The sequence below is a fragment of the Aplysia californica genome, unplaced genomic scaffold (assembly GCF_000002075.1).
Source record: "Aplysia californica isolate F4 #8 unplaced genomic scaffold, AplCal3.0 scaffold00285, whole genome shotgun sequence".
NCBI classification, from domain to species: Eukaryota; Metazoa; Mollusca; class Gastropoda; order Aplysiida; family Aplysiidae; genus Aplysia; species Aplysia californica.
Window position 1 is genome coordinate 623,763 of NW_004797555.1, and position 22,973 is coordinate 646,735.

General features: G+C 37.5%; 1 protein-coding gene across 2 annotated transcripts in view; it reads right to left on the reverse strand.

The window, feature by feature from the left end:
* The window catches only part of LOC101859869 (lipoxygenase homology domain-containing protein 1), a 99,643-nt gene that overhangs the window by 39,312 nt on the left and 37,358 nt on the right, over window positions 1-22,973 (reverse strand). For both annotated transcript variants that reach the window (XM_013084325.2, XM_005101504.3), the window contains 18 exons: window positions 19,662-19,691; window positions 18,831-18,991; window positions 18,062-18,151; window positions 17,166-17,298; window positions 15,028-15,182; window positions 13,239-13,402; window positions 12,623-12,705; window positions 11,539-11,708; window positions 11,086-11,172; window positions 9,741-9,873; window positions 8,660-8,817; window positions 7,167-7,380; window positions 6,440-6,484; window positions 3,851-4,107; window positions 3,248-3,380; window positions 1,910-2,149; window positions 1,438-1,563; window positions 551-625 (listed from right to left, as the gene is read on the reverse strand). In XM_013084325.2, coding sequence (XP_012939779.1) covers window positions 551-625; window positions 1,438-1,563; window positions 1,910-2,149; window positions 3,248-3,380; window positions 3,851-4,107; window positions 6,440-6,484; window positions 7,167-7,380; window positions 8,660-8,817; window positions 9,741-9,873; window positions 11,086-11,172; window positions 11,539-11,708; window positions 12,623-12,705; window positions 13,239-13,402; window positions 15,028-15,182; window positions 17,166-17,298; window positions 18,062-18,151; window positions 18,831-18,991; window positions 19,662-19,691 — 2,454 coding nt within the window. The remainder of the gene's footprint in view (window positions 1-550; window positions 626-1,437; window positions 1,564-1,909; window positions 2,150-3,247; window positions 3,381-3,850; window positions 4,108-6,439; window positions 6,485-7,166; window positions 7,381-8,659; window positions 8,818-9,740; window positions 9,874-11,085; window positions 11,173-11,538; window positions 11,709-12,622; window positions 12,706-13,238; window positions 13,403-15,027; window positions 15,183-17,165; window positions 17,299-18,061; window positions 18,152-18,830; window positions 18,992-19,661; window positions 19,692-22,973) is intronic.

Below are 22,973 nucleotides of genomic sequence, written 5' to 3' on the forward strand. Positions count from 1 at the left end.
CCTTCTCCTTTACTCACTTCATCCCAACCTCTCTTTCCACTCATTTCTTTCTTCTTCATTAAAAATGACTGGTCATTATCAGTAAGGCATTGCATCGTTCCTCATTGTCACATCTACTGAGGAGCTGATATTTCAGAAAATCTACAGTGCCATTTGGAAAAACTAGAGCGATGGTCAGACCTCCCCCCTCCCCCAAAACTGTAACTAAAATGTATTGAAATTGGTAATATTGTAGTTCTTTGTATTGGTCCAGCCTTGAAGAAGGCAAAGAAAGCAGGATCCTTAGAAAACTTTATTGCCCATTGCTCAAACTGGGCTCTTTGGCAGACATTCTTTTTAGAGTGTGTTCTTAGGGGTGCAAATTATAAAGAAAAAATTCCATTACATGGTAAAAGTGTGCTCTTATGTGATGGGCCAGATTCTTACGCGTGCTCTTGGATGGAGACCACCGTATCAATCTATCTACGAAACAGAAAAAAAAAGCTTAGGCCTATGCATGGGAGCTGTCCAACAGTCATGTGCACAAAACATCATTCTCTAGAATCTTTACCTTTCCCGTCAGGATGTTTATGACCCAGTAAGGCATAGTCAATTCCGTTAGGCAGAGATGTAGCTACACCAGTTTCTGTGAACAAAATAGAATAAAAGAAACATTGGCATGATGGACACATTGAGATTTGGGGAAGTGCGCAAGTACTTGTAGTGGTGTCGGTGGCCTAGTGGTTAGACTACTGGACTTGTAATCACGAGGTTGCGGGTACAGGGTTTGAGCCGCGTGCCCGACGTTGTACCCTTGGGAAAGGCACTTTACACAAATTTTCCTCACTTCATCCAGGTGAGATTGGGTACCCGGCTGTAGACAGCGAAAGATCTTGTCAGTATGTTAGTGTTTTAGCACCTATAAATGGCTGCTTGCACAGTATGCTTCCCAGGGCGTTGAAGTTGTTTCAGAATGCTCTCAGGTCTGCGAGGGTTATAGTATAGACTGTGAAGCGCATAGAGCTTGCTGTTGTGCGGGGATTTGCGCTATACAAATGCTGTCTATTATTACTATTATTACTACAAGACTGTAGAATTTGTTCTCACAAACTTACAGCCCATAAACAATAACAAAAAGTTGAGTTTTTCACAGGAAGGAAATTTACTAATGTCCTGTCTTGTTGTGCATATGCGTGAGTGCACCTAACCTTTGTAACATCCACTGCCATTTAAACGACCAAGACAAATTTCTCCCTGCAAGACGAATAAAGATTATCATTGTCACTGCAATTGTCATTTCCTTGTACATGAACACTAACTTGCTTCTCTTTGCACGTAAACACAGACTGAAATCTCTCTTTCATAATCTCATTCAAGGAAGAAGTCCTTTGTACGTTATGTCTACACAGAGATTGTACCAACTACCACAGATGACATGGTAACAGAGGGGTTGTTTACCAGACAGTCCAAGAACAACCGCGCTGTTTTCGTCATCATCCAGCCAGCAATTTGCACGGAAGACATGTTCAGACAAAGACCAGAGACTTTCCATCACCTTGACACTTTCCACAAACCAATTTTTGGCTGAAACAAAGTAAAATGACAAATTTAGTTAGTCCACAAGTATAAGGTACTTGTAAGCTATGGTCACAAATGTCTAACATTTTTTTGGGCAAAACTCATTTTATTATCAAGCCAATAATTTAGATTACATTTTAACCCTTTTCAGTATGTTAGTGTTTTTGTGCCTCTAAAATGGCAGCTTTCACTGTATGCTTCCTAGGATGTTGAGGTTGTTTCAGAACGCAATCAGCCTGCTGGGGTAATAATAAAGATTGTAAAACACATAGAGCTTGCTGTCGAGTCGAAAATTTTATTATACAAATGCTATATATAATATTATTTATTGTTAATTGACTTCAGATCTTACCTCGGCCTTTCCCTTCAAAACCAAGCCGCACACTTGTGATCTCCCCAACACTGACTGCCTCCAGCATGTAGACGTCCAAGATCCCTTCCTTCATGTTCTCCGAGGCACTGGCTAATGGGCGAGTCAGAAGCTGCTGGCCCGAGTCTCCGTTTGTGCCGGTCAGACAGATGGAGCTGACCCCTCCGTGAGCCCCAGAGTTGGGAAGTCTGCCAGTTTGTATCAGCACCAGGTAACGCATCACTGAAAGTAAAAGATATATATGTGTGAGACAGCATGGCGAAATAAGGTGCTTGTCAAAATAATGAAATCGAAGAAAACGCCATTTTTTAAATGCAGGTTAAGCAATTTTTATCAAAATTTTGGTTTTTGGCTAATCACCTTTTTTCAGTTTAAAAACATATTTCTGTATGGATTTTACAGAAAAATGTTGCTTAAAGGAACAAAAAAATGTACATTTTTAGTTTCCATGGATTCTCAAGCTATGGAAGTCTCCTTACTTTGGCTGTCATTTTCTCTCTAATTTCTCCATTGGAACCAGGCAACCCCATCTCCTTCAATGGTAAATATCTTGACTTTTATATAAGATAGATAGGTATTTTCTTAATTGAAAGCAAGACAAATGAACAATTTTTAAGACAATACCAATAACTCTACATGCTCAAAAATTGACGAGCGCCTGATTCCAGTGCGTTGTGACATATATTTACATAGCGATTCCCTGTGCAGGAAGTCATTTACATTTATCATTTATGTTACTCATCAATGTAGGCTATGAAAAGACAATTTACCTTAAAACAACAGTTTGTGATGACTTCAGCTGAACCATTATAATATAGAAAAAAAACCGCAAAGGGAGGAGTTTGAAGTGGTCGTTTGTTCAGGTGATAGTCTCGGACAGGTGTCATCAAAGCAGGTTAGACTGAATATTTCAGATTTCAACTCCTTTCACATGATATCATATGAGAGTGACTTTTTATATGTATGCATAAGACCTGTTGTATGAAATAATATCCTGTTAACAAGTGATTAAAATGATTTTAGACTAGAAATTGAATTGGAATTTACTGAACTTTTCCCCCCATTTAATTAAATTTAAACCAAGTAATGATTAACATCACACTGCGTTCCAATGGTCAAGTAGTGGTAGATCAAGATGCGACCACGTGTGCTCGGCTAGATGTTAACGAGAGGGGAAAAGTGATTAAAATGATTTTAGACTAGAAATTGGATTGGAATTTACTGACCCCCCCCCCCCCCCCAAAAAAAATGTATTCACAATTGAGCTATAAAATAGCCTACTATTACTTTTTTAAAATCTTCTGATTTGAACCCACTAACCAGGGGTTGGCATCCAGCCCGGGGTTTCCAAGGCACATTCTCTAAAGAGCTGCCCGTCTTCCTGATCCTCTGCCAGCCAACGATTGATTGTGAATAGACAGTCAAATCCTGTATCAGCATGCTTCATTTGCACCTACAGGAAACAAAACAGCAGAAGCAAATCAACTTAAGAAGAAAATTAACAATGGAAAGCACAATGTTGTTCATATAGCCAGCTTACCTAGCAAACTTTCCATAACTCTAGTCTTCTGAAGTTACCAGCTTTTGTGATACTTAACTTGTGAAAACATTCAGAGCAAAAGCTAGAAGTGAAGTAGTAAATAAAATGATAACACAAAACCAAGTGAAAATGAATACGAAATTTGCTTCTGAAACAATGTAAAACAGAAGCAAATAAAATATTGTAGTAGGCTGACTTTACTCTTATAAAATATTACAAGCATTTTATACTTTTTTTGTGTTTATTTTCTCAATAAAGTTAAATAAAAAAAACCCATAAGGCCCTACTGCGGACAGCAAAAAGCAAAAAGACAGTTGCAACACTAATCTAAGTATTCAACGTAATCAATATAATGCAAATACTTTTTCGTCTAACTCACTCACCCAATCCACATGCCATGACGGGTCATTGTTCCGACCATCATGCTCCAGTCTGATCTTGGTTATCTCCCCTATATCGCCTATGTTCGCGTCAAACTCCGACTCTCTCCCCTGAGCAAACTGCGAGGATGAAGCCGAGCCATCTCCTAGTGGTATGGGGTGAGAGATGTCCTGGGTGCCATGCACTGTGAGGTACACTTGGGCTCGGGTATCAGAGCCGGGGAAATCAGAGGTTCTCACCGTGATTTTCCACTGCCCACCTGATAAGGATGTAGAAAACAAAGTAACTTTAGTTAGTTTTAGCAGAGGTTTTACTGCGTTCGCAACTGCATAAGGTCATATGAGCACCAGAAGATTAACTCATTCGCAACGTATTATTTTCGGCTTGTGAACAAATTTTTTTCGGGAAGGCGAAATGAGATGATGACTAGTGCGCAGTTCAAAGGTCTTTAGGGCAACAAATTCAAATAGATATTAACATATTACGCACCGAAATTTTCAGTATGATTTGTAGAATACATCTGTAATGTTTATTTGTGTATTTTTCAACTCTGGTTCCTGTAAGAGGCGATTATGCAACACAATTTTTCTTGGATGCGGATAAAATTTGAAAATAAAAAATTAATAATCTTCGGTGAAACTCAAAAAATACGTTTGCACCTAATCAAATGATACATCAAAATAACCATAAATGAATATAGAACTGGAAAATATTGACAAATTTGCAGTTATTTATATACATTCCATAAAATTTGCACATTTGGATCATGACATCCGATATTGAAAAAAAACAACAAAAATTTTATAATCTTGAAAAATGGACAAGATGCATTCACAAACATAAAAAAACACTCGTATCGTTTATGGAATTATTCAGAATTGTATTTGGAATAAACTTACACATGTCTTGAGTGGTACTTTTTGTGTAATTTCACCAACAAAAGTGATTTTTGAGAGAGAAAAAATAGTTTGACAATTTAGATCTAGATCTAAATCTAGCACTGAAAAATATGGATTTCTCTGTAACAGAGCAATGGAAATTTGAGCCCAATTGTATCAATATTCTAAAGAAGAGTCCTACATTTCTTTAGTGGGCAAAATAGTGATATAGATCTATTTTGTTGAGTAAAAGTACATCTAGTAATACTGGTGTCTGGGCTATAATTTGAGCATCGCGATAAAACAAAGTCGTATAAACTTCGAGATCGTGTTTCAAAACTGAATCAAAACTTCCGATTTTCGGTGGAACATTATATTATGACCTTTATTTTTACATGGATATGAGGACTGGAATAGATATAGGCCTATATTAGAATCTGAGCTAAAATTGAAGATCGGTTCTCGAGTCGCCGGGGGCGGCTTAGCGTACTGAAGGCACCTTAGCCGCGCCGCCCCCCCCCATGGCTTGGCGTAGCGAAAGAGTTAAAGGTGTTACAAGAGAGTAACAAACATAAAAAAGAAAAAGGGGAGATAAGGACGATAAATGTTTGATAGGAAAGAAGAAGCAAACACACCAGAGCACCCGCCAACCACCCACAAAGTAACTTTAACTCCTTCACTACCGCGAGCAGTGTTTCACAGCTCTCCATTTTCTGCTTCAAAACCAGCCCTCCTTTCGTAGAAATCGAAACTGGAATCTCAGGCCTAAGAATGATCATTTTTAGCAAAAGGTTGAGATAGGTCATTAGTTCCCCTTTGTTTTCATACATGATACATGGCTTATACTGAAAATTGAACTCAAAATCTTTAATTCATCTGAAGGTACATAGAATCAGAAAGTACGTTACAGATAAGGTCCAGTCCAGGTGAGGAAGACCCCCTGGTAGCGAAAGAGTTGAGTTAGTAAGTATCATATTCCAACATAATAAATCACAAGAGTAAGTATCATATTCCAACTTAATCACTAGAGTAAGTATCATATTCCAACATAATTAATCACAAGTGCATTTCCAACAAGACATTACAAGGTAAAAGTTGTTCCTGCATCCGATCCGGACATTGGAGATTGCCTTATTAGTGAGACAATTTCCTGGGCCTTCGGGCATATTGTGGTGGGGTGGCCAGTTCCTTTCCATGCCGCCTTTGCCTCCCCAACTCGAAGTCAGGTACCATAACTGCTGGTTGGGCAGGAGGGGGCGAAAAAAATTTATGTCCAAACCAAGGCTCAAACCCGGACTTTCCTCTTCGGAGACGAGCCCACTAACCGCTCCACCACCGAACCCATTTTAAGGTAAGTGTTAATATTCTAACACTATTAACCATAAGCACCTTTATCACAGGACACAAAATATACAATGATACAGCACAAACAACAATTTTTGTTGTGACAGAACTGTGCCACTGATTTTTTTTTCTTAGAGTTTAGCAATGGGGAACACTAAATATTTGTATAATGATGATCTAAAAACACAACTTCAGAGAGGAAAAGCAAAATTTTGATTGTTGACAAGATAAGGTTCAGTTTTGTCTTTGCATTGCTAAAAATAAACACCAAAAAAATCAAAGCAATTCTATTATGAAACATTTCTTAAGTTTCTTTAAAAAAAAAAATGCTAAAATGGTATACAAAAGCAAAGGCAAAAGAGAACTCACCACATTCAGAAGGCACATCATGTGATACAGCGGTCTGAGGAAGCTCTGAAAAAAACCCCCATACAAATAGTCAAACTATGCCTTATATTATAGTTTTTGCGGGATTCACAATCCTGTTGAGTAAAGTTGTTCCCCCATCCGATCTGGACATTGAGGATTGCCTTCTTAGTGAGACAACTTCCTGGGCCTTCTGCATATTGTGATAGGGTAGCCAGTTCCTTTCCTTGCCGCCTTTACTTCCCCAACTCGAACTCAGGTACCCATTACTGGTACCAATTTATTACCACCAAATGAGAACCTATTGTAAACTCACATTTTCCTCCCTCTCTGCATCAAACTGTGGACAACGAACCAAATACTAAGAGAGATATTTGTTCACTTGATGACCTCAGTGCCTAAGTTACCATGATGAATAATTTTTTTTATTTTCAAGAAAAAATGTTGCAACAATTTGAGAAGCGCTGTATTTCACATTTTTATATACCCGTACCTTGCTGAAATATTTCATAGATTGTTTAATTGCTGAAAAGTATAGGGAAAACATCAAATTAATCTTTTACTTTCCAAATTTGATTTCAGGAGGAAACAACTTTATGACCAAAAGAATAAGTTGTACATTTCTGCTTTGTCTAAAATTTTGTCTAACAAAAGGCAACCCAGAGATAAATCTGCATTTTATTTCAATAAAAATTTGTCCGTTTGTAGAGAACAAAGTTTAGTATCATACCCATCAATCTCAGCATGCGTTCTGTCTTCCCATCATCCTCGCCTTCGTCCAGCCAGCGACCACAGGGAAACACAAAACTTTCCTTAGGAGCAGCAGATTCTCTGATGACAACATGTTCCAAGAACCAGCCTGAGCCAGGACCCTTCCCATCATGACTGACAACCACAGAGGACAGCTCTTTCAGGTCCACAGCTTCAACAGTGAAAGTGTCAGTCTGGATCGTCACAAACACAAATGTAAATAAAGTATTAATGAAGTAAATTATCTGTTTTATTTCCTTTTAACCCTATCCGTATGCCCTGGGGTCACTTTGTACTCCTGTGGTTCTATTCTTCACATGCTGGGGTGGGAATTGTAAGGTGAAAGATAAAGAAAAATTTGACAGAACCATTAAGAAAGCCAGCAAGATCTCTGGATATGATTTTAATAGAATGGATGAAATGTATAACACCACATGCATAAAAAAGATAAAAAGCATTTTAAACGACCCATCACACCCCTTTTCCACACAAATTGTAAGATCATGCAGCGGCAGATATGTACCTTCAAAAACAAAGAAAGAAAGATATAAAAGAAGTTTTTTACCATCTAGCATAAGGCCTTTGTCAGAATGAGCATAGATGTGTGTTGCTCTTAGAGTATGTATCTGTATATAACTCCAAAGGTCTAGTTTTTAAATTCCTGCATATGGTTGAATGATGCATTTGATGTAAATGTACATTTTGTCAGCTTTACTTTTCCTTTCATATTGAATTTTAATGAGAGTAATATATATAATTTAAATTTTTTATGCATACCTGCATGTGTTTACAGTCCTGTACAGCCAAGGAAAATTTCCCTCAGGGGTAATAAAGTACTATCTTACCTTATCTTATCTTATTTTAGAATAATTCGAGTACGAAGACCTCTTTGAAACTTTCAGTATTTCTCAAAAAATAATTTTGAGAGACTGTTATGCAAAGCGTACAGATTGGAATAATGAGTAAATTTTCTCTTTGGAAAGTGGTGGCACAGAGTTCCCTACATCATATGGATACGACAGTAAAACCCGATGTACGGATAGGGTTAAAAGACACACACAAAAAAAGTTTCATCCCCTTCTATACATGATGTAAGTCATCTTAAAAGAAAAGCCTGTGGTTCCCTGTGAGACAGGAGGCTGAAATTAAAAGCTTGAACTTTGACCTTCAGTCTGCAAATCACATCCAAAACCAACTATGCCACAGCAGCCAATAGTGCGAATTAATACAGATTCATAAAAAAACAGCCATTTTGCATCATAACTTCTAGCAACAAGGGATAAAATTTACTGATTAACCAATGGCTCCACGAAAACAAGGAGTGCAAAACACCAACTGAGCAGAAAGAACAACAAACTGTTGAAAAAATTTCTTTCAGAATTAATGTTTTAATTTCTTGGTAATGGTTTCTTACTGGCAACACATTTTCTGTGTCAAAGAACTTCAAATATAAAACGCAAACAAGTAACTCACCCCACCACGAATGAACTTCCTTTTCCCATTTTTCTTTGCTCTGTGTAAAATTCTGGCACCAGCATCACCATTGGAGCCAAATATGGTGAGGGATACAGTAGCATCAGTCTCTGCCGCCCAGTGGTCTCCAGTTGTCACTTGCACTTCATAGATTTTCACTGTGAGAAATCAACACAGAGCATACCGTCAGTGACCTTTTCACTTTTTTCCAAATATAAATGTGAAGTGTGCTGACAAAATGAGTTACTTCTCACAATCCACAAATGGAGATGTTGGCCAAAAATCGACATTGGGATCAAATTTGTAGATTTTCTATTGATGCCACATTCTTTAATTATAACACACCTTTTATTATTATATAGATTGTAAAAATTTCACCTATAAGCGTGATATCCCTATTTCTAAAGGGCTCAAATCCAAGAAGTAACTCATTTTGTCAGCATGCTTCACAAATAACAGATTTTTATTCAGTTTTAGTTAGTTTAGTAAGAGCGCAACTGTATAAGTTCTCAGCAGTAATACATTTAGTTTTAAAAACGAAGTTTGAAAACTTGCTTAACCCCAGCATTTTCTAAAATAAGTTGCTTGCCTTTTAGACACTTTAGTACCTGACAACTTAAACATAGTGACTGGTTAGGGGGCGCCACTGGTAGGTCCTGTTTCTTTACTTTTCCTCTGTTGTTTCTGTCTATCTTTCTTACTTTTTCCCAGAACTAAATGACCAATACTGGGTCGATGTACTTTTTACTCACACAAACAAACAAACAAAACCAAAATGGTCCACTCAACACATCAATCTTTCATGAGAAAATATAAATATACTTATAGAGAGATATTGCAGTGGGAGAAAACTCGTGGGGCGAGCAGACAGCAGGGGATCTTCAGAGGAAGAACCCCTCTCTAGCAAATGTTTTGGCCCTAATTTCCTAACAATCTAAGGGGGCCGGGCCACACTCAGGTCATGACTCCCAAGTGCTCTCCTGCTGTTTTTGTTAGTTTGTTTTCTGTTTTCTTTGCGCTGATCGGGCATTTCAACAAAATTCAAAAGTTAATTTCAACAAATACCATGAGAGAATCTTACCTGGCAAAAGTTCCTTGTCTGCAGCAACCAGTGGAAGCTCTCGAGACAGATCTCCATCTTCCATGTCTCTTGACATCCATCGATTAAAGGAAAACACATAGGTCTCATCTGTGCTTTTATCTTTCAGTTTCACCTGAAGGCATAAAAGCAAAGAGCACATGTCATTGACATACACATATATTATATTAAATTTCTGACAAACTTGTCTTTTCTTACAATCCAAGGAGTCATTAATACAAAATACACAATAACTAAGACAATTTCCTTCTAGTTTTCACTTTCACAAAGAGTGAAATCAAATTGAAGTTAATCCTGTCTTGGTTAAAAAAAAAGAAGACAGCAATTTTATTCTGTACATTAAAACCATGTGAGAAGGGAATTAAAAAAACCCAGCATGGTTCTGCATAAATTAGCATCACGGGTAAAACTTGTAAAGCACATGCCTTATGATTTCAGGCCATTTCCTTTCATGCGAAGAAGACAGAGAGAAAAATCTTCAAATGCAGCTTTTTCACAACAAGCTTAGATAATGAATTCACATCACTGACTGATACAAGCATAGATAAAGTATTTAGCACTTCTACTCTAATGTCCACAATAGGTTTAATAAGTTACAAATTCCTGCTCCATATCAGCTGCTTACTGTATACTACAATACATTTCCAATTGCAAATCAAAAGAACATTTGCCCTCACTTTTTTTTAGAAGAAAACTAAGTTATATAAAGGACTGAAAAACAGTACAAAGATAGTAACATAAATGTTATCAAAATATATTTACATCCTTTCCAGAATCTGATTTACAGTACTGTACACACATACAAACCATTCAATGCCGTACAAAACAAAACAGAATAGAACACAAATACATCTACTCTATTGCTTGGACTATTGTATCACCACTGCTATACATTCTTAAGAACCTGTTATCATTTCCAATTCCACAACTGGGACCTCTATTCTAAGTGTAAGAAAGTATCCAGAGATAAGTAAAAAGGTGAAAAGAGTGAAGTAAGTAAGTAAGTAACAGAGAAATTAAAAAAAAATTACAACATAGAACAAATGTGTCACAACGTGGGGGAATCAGGGGCTCGTCAATTTTTGGTCATATGGGGTTATTGGTGTCCCCTTAAAGCCTGTTCATTTGTCTTCCTTTTGGTGAAAAAAAATACCCATCTATGTTGAACAGCAGTCGAAAAATTAGCAATTGAAACAGGTCAGGGTCACCTGGTTTCAGAGGTAAATTTTGCGATTTCACCACGCTGCCTCATAAATAATTCCCAAATTCATACACTTGTATCAGGAAAAGTTAATTTCAAGAAGATTTACATCACTGTGCAACTGACCTCTTCCAAATGCCAAGCCCGCCAGTCTGGATTGTCGTCTCGAGAAACACGGATTTTGTAAATTTCTCCAATGTCACCAGCGGAAACCTGAAAAAACCCCCAAAAAACCCTCAATCTATGAATGCAGCACACTCCAGTTTCTGTAACCAGCTAAAACAATATCAAGAAAAATTGTGACATGAAAACTAGAAAACAATTTTTATGCTTTGGAAAAAATAGTTTTAAAGTGATCATACTTACGATGCAAAAAAATCATTATTACACCACAAAGAGAACACATTACAAATATTATTAGATTTAAACCAAACAGAATGATCTACCGGCCAACACTCGCTTAAAAAACAATTTTAAAAATTCTTTTGATGATGATAAAGTGCCATTTAAAAGAATCCCTTTACGTTTGTTAAATGAGTAAACAGAAATGCCTTTGACATAATAACGTCTTAATCTCACCTCAAACTCATCAGAATTTCCAGGCTCAAACAATCTGGCAGTACTGTTGGGTGCAAACAAGTTGATGTCCTCACTGCGACCCTTCTCGCCATAGATAACCAGGGTTGCTTTGCCTCCGTATGCCGGCTGAGAATCCTCAGCTGTTGTGATCCACATCGTATACTCTCCACCTGCAAACGCAGCAACAAATTCTAAATAGACAAAACTTTGAAAAGAAACCAACAACCCAAGAACATACTTCTCAAACCAAGCACATATTTTGGGTTTAATTTGCTCTTTCAAGACATTTCTCGATCTCTTTTCAATTTTTTGTGAAATTAAACTAAACACTTTTTATAAACGGATCTCCAATTTCCATTTTTCTCAGAATGACTGGTATTGCTCTACAGTTTATGAATGGATTAAAGAGAAGCATAGTGAAATCAAGCGTTCATCACAATAGGCCTGTCCACGTGGTTTTATGCACCCTGCATAATTTAGCAAAATTTGATCATTTTTTGCATAAATTCTGATTATTTTCCTCTATTATTCTTTGTTTAAATTAACAGAATCGCATAATTTCACATTTAAGGCCCCAGTTTGCATAATTTCACAATTTTTCTTGCATAAAATGACAGGGACAGGTAGGTCTAATGAAATCGAAGAAACCTGCATTTTCCCGCTCATTTGGACATTTTGATTGATTTTTCGTTTTTTGGCTCAACACCTTTTATGTCTATTCAAAAACACATTTCTATGTGAATTTTGCTGAAAAACATTAATCAAAAGCACAAACAAAATGTAATTTTGCAGCTTCCGAGGACTCTCAAGCTTTGGAAGTCATCTTACTTTGGTAGCCATTTTTTGAAGCTAATTTTACCTTTAAAACCAGGTGACCCCCACTCCCCCTTAATCATAAATATCTCGACTTCTATTCAAGATAAATGGGTATTTAAAAAAAATTGAAAGCAAAACAAAAGAATAAACTTTCAGATGATACCAATAACTCCACATGCCCAAAAATGATGAGCGTTTGATTTCACCGCGTCGTGACACATACTGTTTTAATTCAGTACTATCACAAGATCCTAAACAAGGCTCTTACTGGACTTGGCTTTTGGCTTAGGTCTTTGGCCAGGTCTGAGCTCTCTCTCCGTGCTCCCATCCTCATGTCCTGCATCAAGCCAGCTGGAAAAGTGAAGGGAAGTTAAGATTGAGTAATTTTGCAGAGGATAGATTAGGGCAATAGAAACACTGAAAAGTAGATGGAGCAAACTAATATTCATATATATGTGTGTCTCACAATGGCATTACTGAAAGTTTCAATAAGGCAAATTCAGTACATTTAAACTCCATGATGAAATGAAATTGCAGTTTTCCATTAGAAATCAGGAGACTGGGAACACAAGTAAAAAAATCTGGTAAAATTTTATAGCATTAGCAATACAATAAGATCATATAAGTGTCCAAGATTAGAGGTGTTGCAAGAGAGTAACAAAAAAAAAAAAAAGACAATAGAAGTTTGAGAGAAAGGAAGGAGCAAACCACATCAGAGCACCCGCCAACCACCCACGATCTCCATCTGCCTGATGGGATGTTGTATCCCTCTCAGCATGGGTTGGCCCTGACAGGCACGGTCAAAGAAGCCCATCCCCTAAATGATCTAAACTGTACTGATTGGGGGGGAGAATCATTGATAATGACAATCTTTTAACTCTTACTTGTCGCACGGAAAGAAAGTCTCCACTGGCAGGTCGGAAGAATTTTTCTCTGTTATCGCCACATAGGACAAGTACCAGCCATTCCCTGGGGTCCTGTCAGAGTGACCAATGGTGACCGATGTGATGTCACCGAGTGACACAGCTTCCAGGGTGAATCTGTCAATCTGGAAAGGGAAAGAAGAAACTAGTGTCGTTGTTGTGGCCACTGTCATCCCAGTTTGTTGAGATATTCACAGAATGTATGAATGATAATGGCATTTGCTTGACAGGGTGCAATGTTGTCTATCTCCCAAGGGACTGAGATGCGGAATGACTGAGGGACTTATCGTGACATCATGAATTTATGCCACAGGAGAGGATAATCTATAATTGCATACATGTGGAAGGTTGTTTTCTATAGATGAAAAAACTACTGAATGTAGAACCATGAAAAAATTACTGATGGTAGTTCACAGACCAAGCTAAATTTCTTTTCTTTTCAGTAAGTGCTTGCATTTGCCTAAACATTTTTTTAAAGAAAAAAAAATAGAAAACACTATTGGCAGTTTACGAGTTCCCCATTCTTCATTTTAATGCAGTGTTCAAGACATATTTCAAGACTTCCGTTCCCATGCTGTGCGCACTGAACCCACAATGAATTGACGATGAAGTCCATTCATTGAACGGGATACCCAGCTAGTATGACCATACATAAGAACTTTTTTCAGGTAAGGCTAAAGCTCAAGCTGATCCAACAGTTATGAACAGAATATTATGAATTGTTGATGTACCAAAAAAAATAAAAAAATCTTGCACACAGTATGCTCATCAAATGAAACTTCTATTGTAACAATGACAAAACCCATTTCTACACATCACTGTGACACATAGCTGTGCCTGAATATTTCCATCATACACTTACAGGAAACCCTTTTCATGTCAGTGTTTTCAATTTACTGCCACTAAATAGATTATTTACCTATCTGCATTTTCTTTTTATATGCCAAATTGAACTAGCAAAGTATTTTCCCTTCGCTATAAACATTTATAACGTGAAGACTGTTCTACAGTATGGTTCAGAGACATGGAGGCTCACAGCATCAGCAGCAAGGAAACTGCAGAGCTTCGTAAATGGAAGCCTACGAAGGATAGTGGGGATCAAGTGGTACGATCGAGTCACTAATGCTCAACTGTGGGAAAGAACAAGCCAAAGGCCAATAAAGGAAGACATACAGGTGAAGAAATGGAAATGGATTGGACACACTCTGAGGAGACCCACGACAAGCATCATTAGGCAGGCTTTAACATGGAACCCACAAGGAGAACGTAAGAAGGGAAGACCAAAGATGACATGGAGGCGAGCGGTACAAGCGGAAATTGAAAAAGCGGGGACATCACGGAAACAGAGAAAAGGATGCTCAGGACAGGCTTCACTGGAGTAATGCTGTTGATGACCTGTGCTCCACTGGGAGTTAAAAAGGGAGAGAGAGAGAGATAAACATTTATTATGTAGAGAGAATCAATAAGACATCATGCAACAAACATGAAATAACTGTTTGCATAAATGCAATTCACTTTCCCAAGGGAAAGTTATTAAAATGTCCTCCATTTTTTGCAGAGTGAAGCTTTTATATTTCTGGTAGTCAATAAACATTTCCTTTTTCTTTTTCTGTTCTGACATTTTTTTCCCCTATCAAAGTAAACCAAAAGAAAAACTTGAACAATATATGTGCACCATCACAACAAAACTAAAAGCAACAACAACAACAACAACAGGCTCCAGCTATAGGATCAATGAAGTGTTGAATACCTTTCCTTGAGAGAACATCTTTCCTTCCGTCTGTGTAACATACAACCTCCGCATCCCAGAATCTCCTCTTTGGCCCATCAAGTTAATGAAGACGGGCGCCTCAGTGTCTGCCCCTGGTATATCCCCGGTGTGAACCTCAATGCCATAGGTGACCACTGTAACGTTAGCAGATTAAGGTTTTTAAGCTCCAGTTGATCATTGTTCACATGACAACATACACTTTTTGCAATAGTCAGAATAGTTTGGTTTTAGTTAGAGTTTTACGGCACTTGCAACACAGTAAGGTCATATAAGTGCTGAAGATTAGAGGTGTTACAAGAGAGTAACATACATAAAAAAGAAGAAGGAGAGATAAAGACGATAGTTGTTTGATGGGAAAGAAGGAGCAAACCACACCAGAGCACCCGCCAACCACCCACAATAGTCAGAATAGGAAAAGAGCTCCTTTGCAAGGAAATAGAATACACACATTTCATCTTTCCATAATGACCATAAGTAAGTAAACAATTGGTCCCTTTTAAGCACAAAGGGGTTATCCCGAAAAATGCTGTTTTGAGAAAATCGAAGGTAAAGTTTTTGCCCCATGTTTAGTTTCTTAAAAAGACAAGGAGAGTTTTCTTTATAACCAAACAAATATACATACCAATGAAATCAAACTTCTCCTATAGATAGGGTAATGCTCACTTTTAGTGTAGATCAAGATTTCTGGAAACCCCCAAAATCTGGGTAAGCCCACTTGTCCTTAAAAGCGACCAATTGTACAATCATGAACTGGCACATCATAAGTCCAACTAGTATACACAGGTGTAAGTGATTGTGGACCAAAGTCCAAGTGGAGCGTTCTAAACACTTACAGTACCAAAAGCTCATATATAGTGAAAAACACTCAAGTACTGCATCAGTTTAGAATGCAGAAGCCCTGGTAGAATTTTCAAAAAATAAAAAAAAACCTTCACAGCCCAAGAAACACGCTTTAAAATTCACAGACACTCATCAACCATTAAGCTACCATATAGAGTGACTTCCTTTGGTATTTACTTCAGTTCAGTGAATCTGTTTGTTGTTTAATTATGTTTAGTGTCTAAAGTCACCGGCAGTAATGAGCGCAAACTACACCCTGGCAACTTAAATCGCCGACAGTGTTAAAAGTGTTAAGCATGGCACTTTACAGGGTGTTATACAGTTGAACCTGTGTAAGACGGAATCACAAGGGAGCCAGAAAAAAATTCCATCTTAGACATTTTCCATCTTAGACATGGGAATTTAGGGGGAGATGGGGAGGGGTTCAAAGGCCTAGTTGGTGGGATCAAGGATCGCTTGTCCGATCGGCAAGCTGAGGTCAAAACTTCACACCTCTCAATTGCTATCCTGTCTCATAAGGACATGCGTCAGTCTTACTTATCCATTTACCACCAGTGTTTGCCTTTCATAGGACCACAGTTTGACCTATTAAAAACAGATACGTTTGAACATCTCCTTTGCTTCCACCCTTAGCTCCACCAACCGGTGTAACAAGCACAGTCAACCAAAGCAACCCCTGACTGCCATCATGTGACAATGATTCGAGGAACTCTTTTCTCGGCTGGCCGTACCAGGGCAGCAGGCATTAGTCAATCTAATTTCACACCTCTGGCTTCTGGCTACCCAGGAAAGTTTCCGTAGTGGCTCGCTCGAGCTCTCTCACGGGCAGTTGTGAGACTTCGCACCCACACCACCCTGACCATCTGCATCGTTCACGGCTCATAAGATGGGGTAACATCTACCCCCAAATTGCACCCCTACTCCCCTTGCTCACCCAGCGGCATGGCCATGGTGTTAAGTTTAGAGCCGGCGGAACCAAACTTGCGAGTTTTGTTTCAAATTAGGGCTGAATCGGCAAAGCATTTTCCGTCTTAGACAGGTGAAACCCTTAGAAGGGAGCCGATTTTTCTTTTAGTTTCTGATTAGGACAGGTTTCCGTTTCATACAGGTAATTAAAGAGGAATATATCAAGTGGGGAACGGGGATATTCCGTTAAGACAGGTTTCCGTATTATACAGGTTTCTGTTATGGCAGATTTGACTGTATTCATACCTTCCTTTTCGCTCATGTTTCCAAACTGAGAAATTTATTCTCACTGCAATATACAACCTCCTTACCTGGCAAAGGCAGGCCATCTGGTCTAGTGACTGGCAATTCCCGCCAAACGTCACAGTCATCTTTCTGCCTCGACATCCAGCGGTCAACGTCAAATTGTAGTTCGTTCCCTGAGTTGACATCTTTTACGAGCAGCTGAAAGGACAACAGGAATAGGCATTCAGTTATGAAAGCTTAATAAAGCCATGAATATCATAGGTTGTTGCAAATTCCACTCAGTCTTGGAAACAATGTTTATGTCTGATTCTTGAGAGTCATTGCATGAAAGGGAGAATTTTCTTGAAATATGCTCGCTGTCTGCTCTAGGTCTGTACATGTACTGATTCATTCTTCATCATTGTGATTTTTATAGTCCAAATACATGGGATTTGAATGGCTCTTTTTTCTCCTGTAAAAACAGTTATATCTCAAATTCTGTTCCCATCTGCATTCTATGTGTGTGCCAAAGAGAGAAAGAGAGAGAGAGAGAGACAGAGTGAGTGATAGATAGACAAAGAAGGCACAGAAGTATGCAGAAAGAGGAGAGAGTGTGAAAGAGAGGCAGAAAGAAGAAAAAGGGAAAAGGAAAGCCAGAGAGACAGGATGAGAGAGAGAGAGAGGGAGAGAGAGAGGGAGGGGAGAGAGGGAGGAGAGAGAGGGAAAGAGGGGGAGAGAAAAAGAGAGAAAGGGATGGGAGAGAGAGAGGGAGGGGAGAGAAAGAGAGAGAGAGAGAGAGAGAGAGAGAGAGAGAGAGAGAGAGAGAGAGAGACAGACAGACAGACAGACAGAGAGAGAGAGAGAGAGGGGGGGAGAGAGAGACAGAGAGAGAGAGAGACAGAGACAGAAAAGGAAAGAGAGAGAAAGGGAAAGAGAGAGAAGGGAAAAGAGAGACACACACACATGCGCACACATAAAATACCTTATCAAGATGCCATTCATAGCCAAAGACTTCTTCCATCAGCCCAACACGCACTTTGTAAGGATGTCCAACGTCAGGTTCAATGTTGACCTAAGGATTTAGAAAAATTATTATTGTGTTAAAGAAATTCTTTGAAATTACATACTAAAAGAAGAAGAATGGTGTAACTAATTCACTTTTATTCAGTTTCTGCCTTAAAAGTTAACAATTATGACAAACTATATTTTTAGTCAGTATCTGCCAAGTTTGTATGGCTTACTTAAAAGAGGACAATATGCTTTTTAAACTATTTTTTTACTTTGAAATTGAACTTCTTGTGACTTGACTGCATGACACCTGCGTGCATTAATAGTTAAACAAAGCGAGCTTGACGGGATAACTTCGTGCTAACAAGGATAAGTATTAAACAGTCTGTATTAGTCATCAAAACGATGCCTTGTCAAGTCACTACAAAATAAAAATGTACTAAAAAAGAACAACAACCTATTTTCATTTTTGATAATGTGTACTTTACAAAACGATGTTTTATTTTCCCGATGTTTTCAATGCGTGATTCTTGCAGAGGAAACTTTATCTTCATATCGCTGTTCATGGTGACCTCAAACCCATCCTCCAGGGATTGCAAATACTTTTCATAGTTATATTGCTAGTTCATGCATGCATACAAGAGTTTAAGATTAACAGGAACGAACCCTTTTCTGACTTTTGTGCTCTTCTTCTGCCCCAAAATTCCTGTTTAAATTTTACCGATGTTTAATACTCGTACAACCTTTATTTCATCTGTGGTCCCAGGTTTGAAAAGGTCATCGTTGCCACTACCCAGCTGCACGGGTCCTGCTTTTCCATCTGAGCCATAGACATAGAGGACAACGGTGTCCTGCATGATCGCTCCACTTTGTGAACCAGTGCTCACTACAATGCTGGTGTTAGCTGGAACAGCAAACAGATGAAATTCTTACGGTTTTTCAGATTTACAAAGAGACTGAATTGTTGAGATTTTAGGTTGGAATTTACGGCATGTCAGTAAGATAATGGTCAAACTTCTACCACAAAAAATTAGGACAGTAGAAACACTGAAAAGACCTAGAAAAACACATCGACTCAAAACATCCAGCAACAACTTCCCAAAAAGAGTTTTTTTGGGGTTTTTTTTGGTCACTGAATTATAAGATGGCAGTGTTTTCAAAGCACTTAAAATGCATACTGTCATGAAACATTGTGACCCAGCTTTCTTTATAAAGCCCAGGTTCGTCCTTAAAAAAAAACCTCCAAAAAATTTTAAATGTCATCACTCCTTCGCAAAATATATTAATTCTTAAGAGTTCAATTTTTCTACTTGTTACTTTGATATAGCTGCACGAGGCTGGACAATAAATAACAGTTTTGCAATAGGTTTTTAAAAAAGGAGAAATAAGATTTAATTCTACACAAAAAAGGAGAGGAAAATAAGTAACATGCACAACTCATCAATCCTACACATCATCATCATATTGTATATCTATAAAAGCAGCAAAAACATCTTCTCATGTTATGTACATGAAAATAATACTTTCACTTTCCTACAGCCATTTTCTTCTTAACTTTATATCTGTAACATTACCTTCTTTCGTCTTTTCAATTGGAAGTTCTTCTGTAGACAAAAACAAATAAAAACAGTTATACATTTAAAAGCTATTCATAGGAACTAAACATACTAACAATGTGCTTGGAAACAGTAAACACTTGGAAACTTATTATAAAAACTGCTCTTACTTTTTATCAGTTCAACACTCTTTTAAAACATCTTTGACAAAATTTTTAAAAAAATTAATTAAATTTAATTGTTCTTACATTTGTTACACAGGAGCGCGTCAAATTGGACAAGGAAGCTTAAATGAAGATATTGGAAGTGTGCTCTTATAAGAATAGGAAATAATATAATTCACTTAAGTTTTCAAAGTCAAAATCAAGTTGTTGTTTTACGACAACATTATCATTTCTGGAGATTGAAGAGCAACAAATAAATGGCAGACAGCAAAGAATACCATGCAGTTTTCTTTCTTCAAAATAATCATCTTAATCATCTTTTTATAAATTATAAAACTCATAATACAAGAACAAATTCACAGACATAAAGGTGAAACTAATTGACTCAGAGGAAAAGATGAATTTTTCTCTATCACCAGATCAAGGGCAACAAATCAGATACAGCAAGAGTAAATCCAAGAATCTCATGGAATTTCTTCGGCATTTCTTCGTAACAGAGGACAAAAAATTATAAATTAAAAAATCTATACTATGAATATAAATAGTAATATTAATATAATAATATATAACATTTATATAGCGCATTTTCAAAAAAGTAGCTCAATGCGCTTTACATTGGAATACCCATTTTCAAAACCTTTCTTACTACTTCTTTTCTTCTCATGCAATATATATTTATGCATACACACACACACACATACACACACATACACACACACACACACATGCACGGACTATTTTCATCCAGACATAAGCACAGAACAACTGTAATAAAAAAATAAAGGTAAAAGCTTATGAAAGAAAAGCCTGTAGGAACAGGAAATGCTTAAGATGTCTTTTGAAGCTATCAAGTATTCTTGTTGTATATAATATAACTAAACCTTTCTTTTACTCAGTATAATCTTTCAGTGCCCTGTTCCAAATGTACTGACAGTTTGAAAGAGAGACATTGTACAATCTTCAGTGATACAGATCAAATGAAATTTTTAATGAACAACTCAGACTCAATGTTTTTCTGAAATTACACATGGCTAAACGGACAGATAGTTTCTTTTAAGGTCCCTAGGCCAACAGCTAAAAAACATTTGTAACCCCCTCCCCTCCCCCCAAAACAACAACAACAGACAAACAACCAACAGCAACAACAGCCCAAGAATTAAAAACCTGTAACAAGCAAAACAAATAATTTAAGTACGTCCTAGGCCTACAGCTATAAAATATTAGTACCCCCCCAAAAAAAACAACACAACCCAAAACAACAACAGCAAACAAACAACAACCAACAACAATAACCCAAGAACAAAAAACCTGTAACAAGCAAAACAAAAATTTAAGTACTTAAAGATAATGTATAGATGTCTTGCACTTCAACAATTCACCTCAGTTAAAGAGAATTAGCCTTCAAGTATCAATACGTATGAATATACATGTAATACACGTGTATATGGTGCACATTGTGTATTGGAAGTATAAAACATTGTGTGCTTATATGTGCTCATTGTACTTCAGACTGAAAAAAGAAATGGAATAAAAAGATAAAAAGGGAGGAAAAAAAAAAGAAGAAGACATATAAACTGAAATGAAAGAGGAAAAGAGAGAAGGGGGGGGGCGGAGTGAGAGAGAGAGAGGGAGAGAGAGAGAGAGAGAGAGAGAGAGAGAGAGAGAGAGAGAGAGAGAGAGAGAGAGAGAGAGAGAGAGAGAGAGAGAGAGGGAAAGGGGGGGGGGGTAAATATAAAGGTAGGACAGATTTCAAAATGCCTTTGATATTTTTATTTTTGATTCAAGCATTAAAAAACCCAAAGCAAACAGCAGGAACAATTGGAAACAGAAAGATTTTATATTTTTATATTATGTTATAACACATAATACATGTATATGAAAAAGTGTACGGTATGAGTTATTAAGAAATCTATAGGATAGTTGATTCATGAAACTTTGATAATGAATAACATTATCACATTGATACAACTTTTGTTTACCAGGCTGCAAAAAATAAAAAAATTCAGCAACTCATTTGTTGCAGGCCTGAACATGTGTCGCAGTGTTACATACTATGTTCTGTCAAAATTAATGGAGGATTTCTTAAAACTTGAAATAGTTCATTACTCAGAGATCAGATGGGTTTTTTAGAATCTTTCATCAGTTCTTCAACAACCAAATATTAATATATGTGTAGCTCAGAAATTCAAAATTCAATATCCAAATACAGAAAAAGCATATTAAGCCACGTTTTTTACAACATAGCTTCAGAGAAACGAACTTGAGAATGTCTGTAAAAGAATAAAGACTGCATGAATAATATTATAATAGATAATATTACAGTGCTGGAAACAAAACAAAACAAAAAAAAAAAAAAAGAAAAGAAAAGTCATTAAAGTGTAAAAGACAACTTGTTAACAACAGACAGTGTTGCCATAGCAAAGCCCAGGGTGACCGTCAGTGTGAGGAGATTGTACTTTCAACCTTGCACCTCTCACCATCATCAGACATTACAGCTTCATCAGCATCCTCCTCTTCCTCCTGCACCTCTTCCGCTTCTGTCACACCGTCGCCAGTTTCATCTATTTCCTCTACGGTCTCGTCATCAACTGTATCTACTGTATTGGCTGTATGTGGGGAGTCGGGTATATCTTCTACAACCGGTTTTTCCTCTTCTTCTTCCTCTGCTGCCACTTCCTGCATGATCTTCTCCTCCTCAGACTCAAAAGCTATGGTGTCATCAGACTTGACAGAGACTGGCGTTCCGATAGGAGGCAGCACCGGGTGGTTGGATAGTTCCCTAACTGCATGACATATAGTTGTGTCCATTCATAGACCAAAAAATCTTTTGTTTTCACAGGCCTTACTTTCCTTAGCTTAAATCAAACAGTGCAAGTATATAACCAAGGAACACTTATACATTCAAACAACATTTATTATATTAGTAAAGCTAAAAAACAATGCTAAATCTACAACATTAAATTAGTGTAAATTGAAATAGAAGTACAACATGCTAATCTGGTAAAAATTATAGTGCTCTAAGCTTTTAACAAGAATGAAGCTACAGACAAGATAAATGGTTGGCTTATGTAGCCTCGGGTGAGACCATTTGTGACAGTAGAAGGTGCATGCAAGTACAACAAGAAGATAGAGCAGAGCAGGTAAAGCATTAAAAAAGACTGCCACC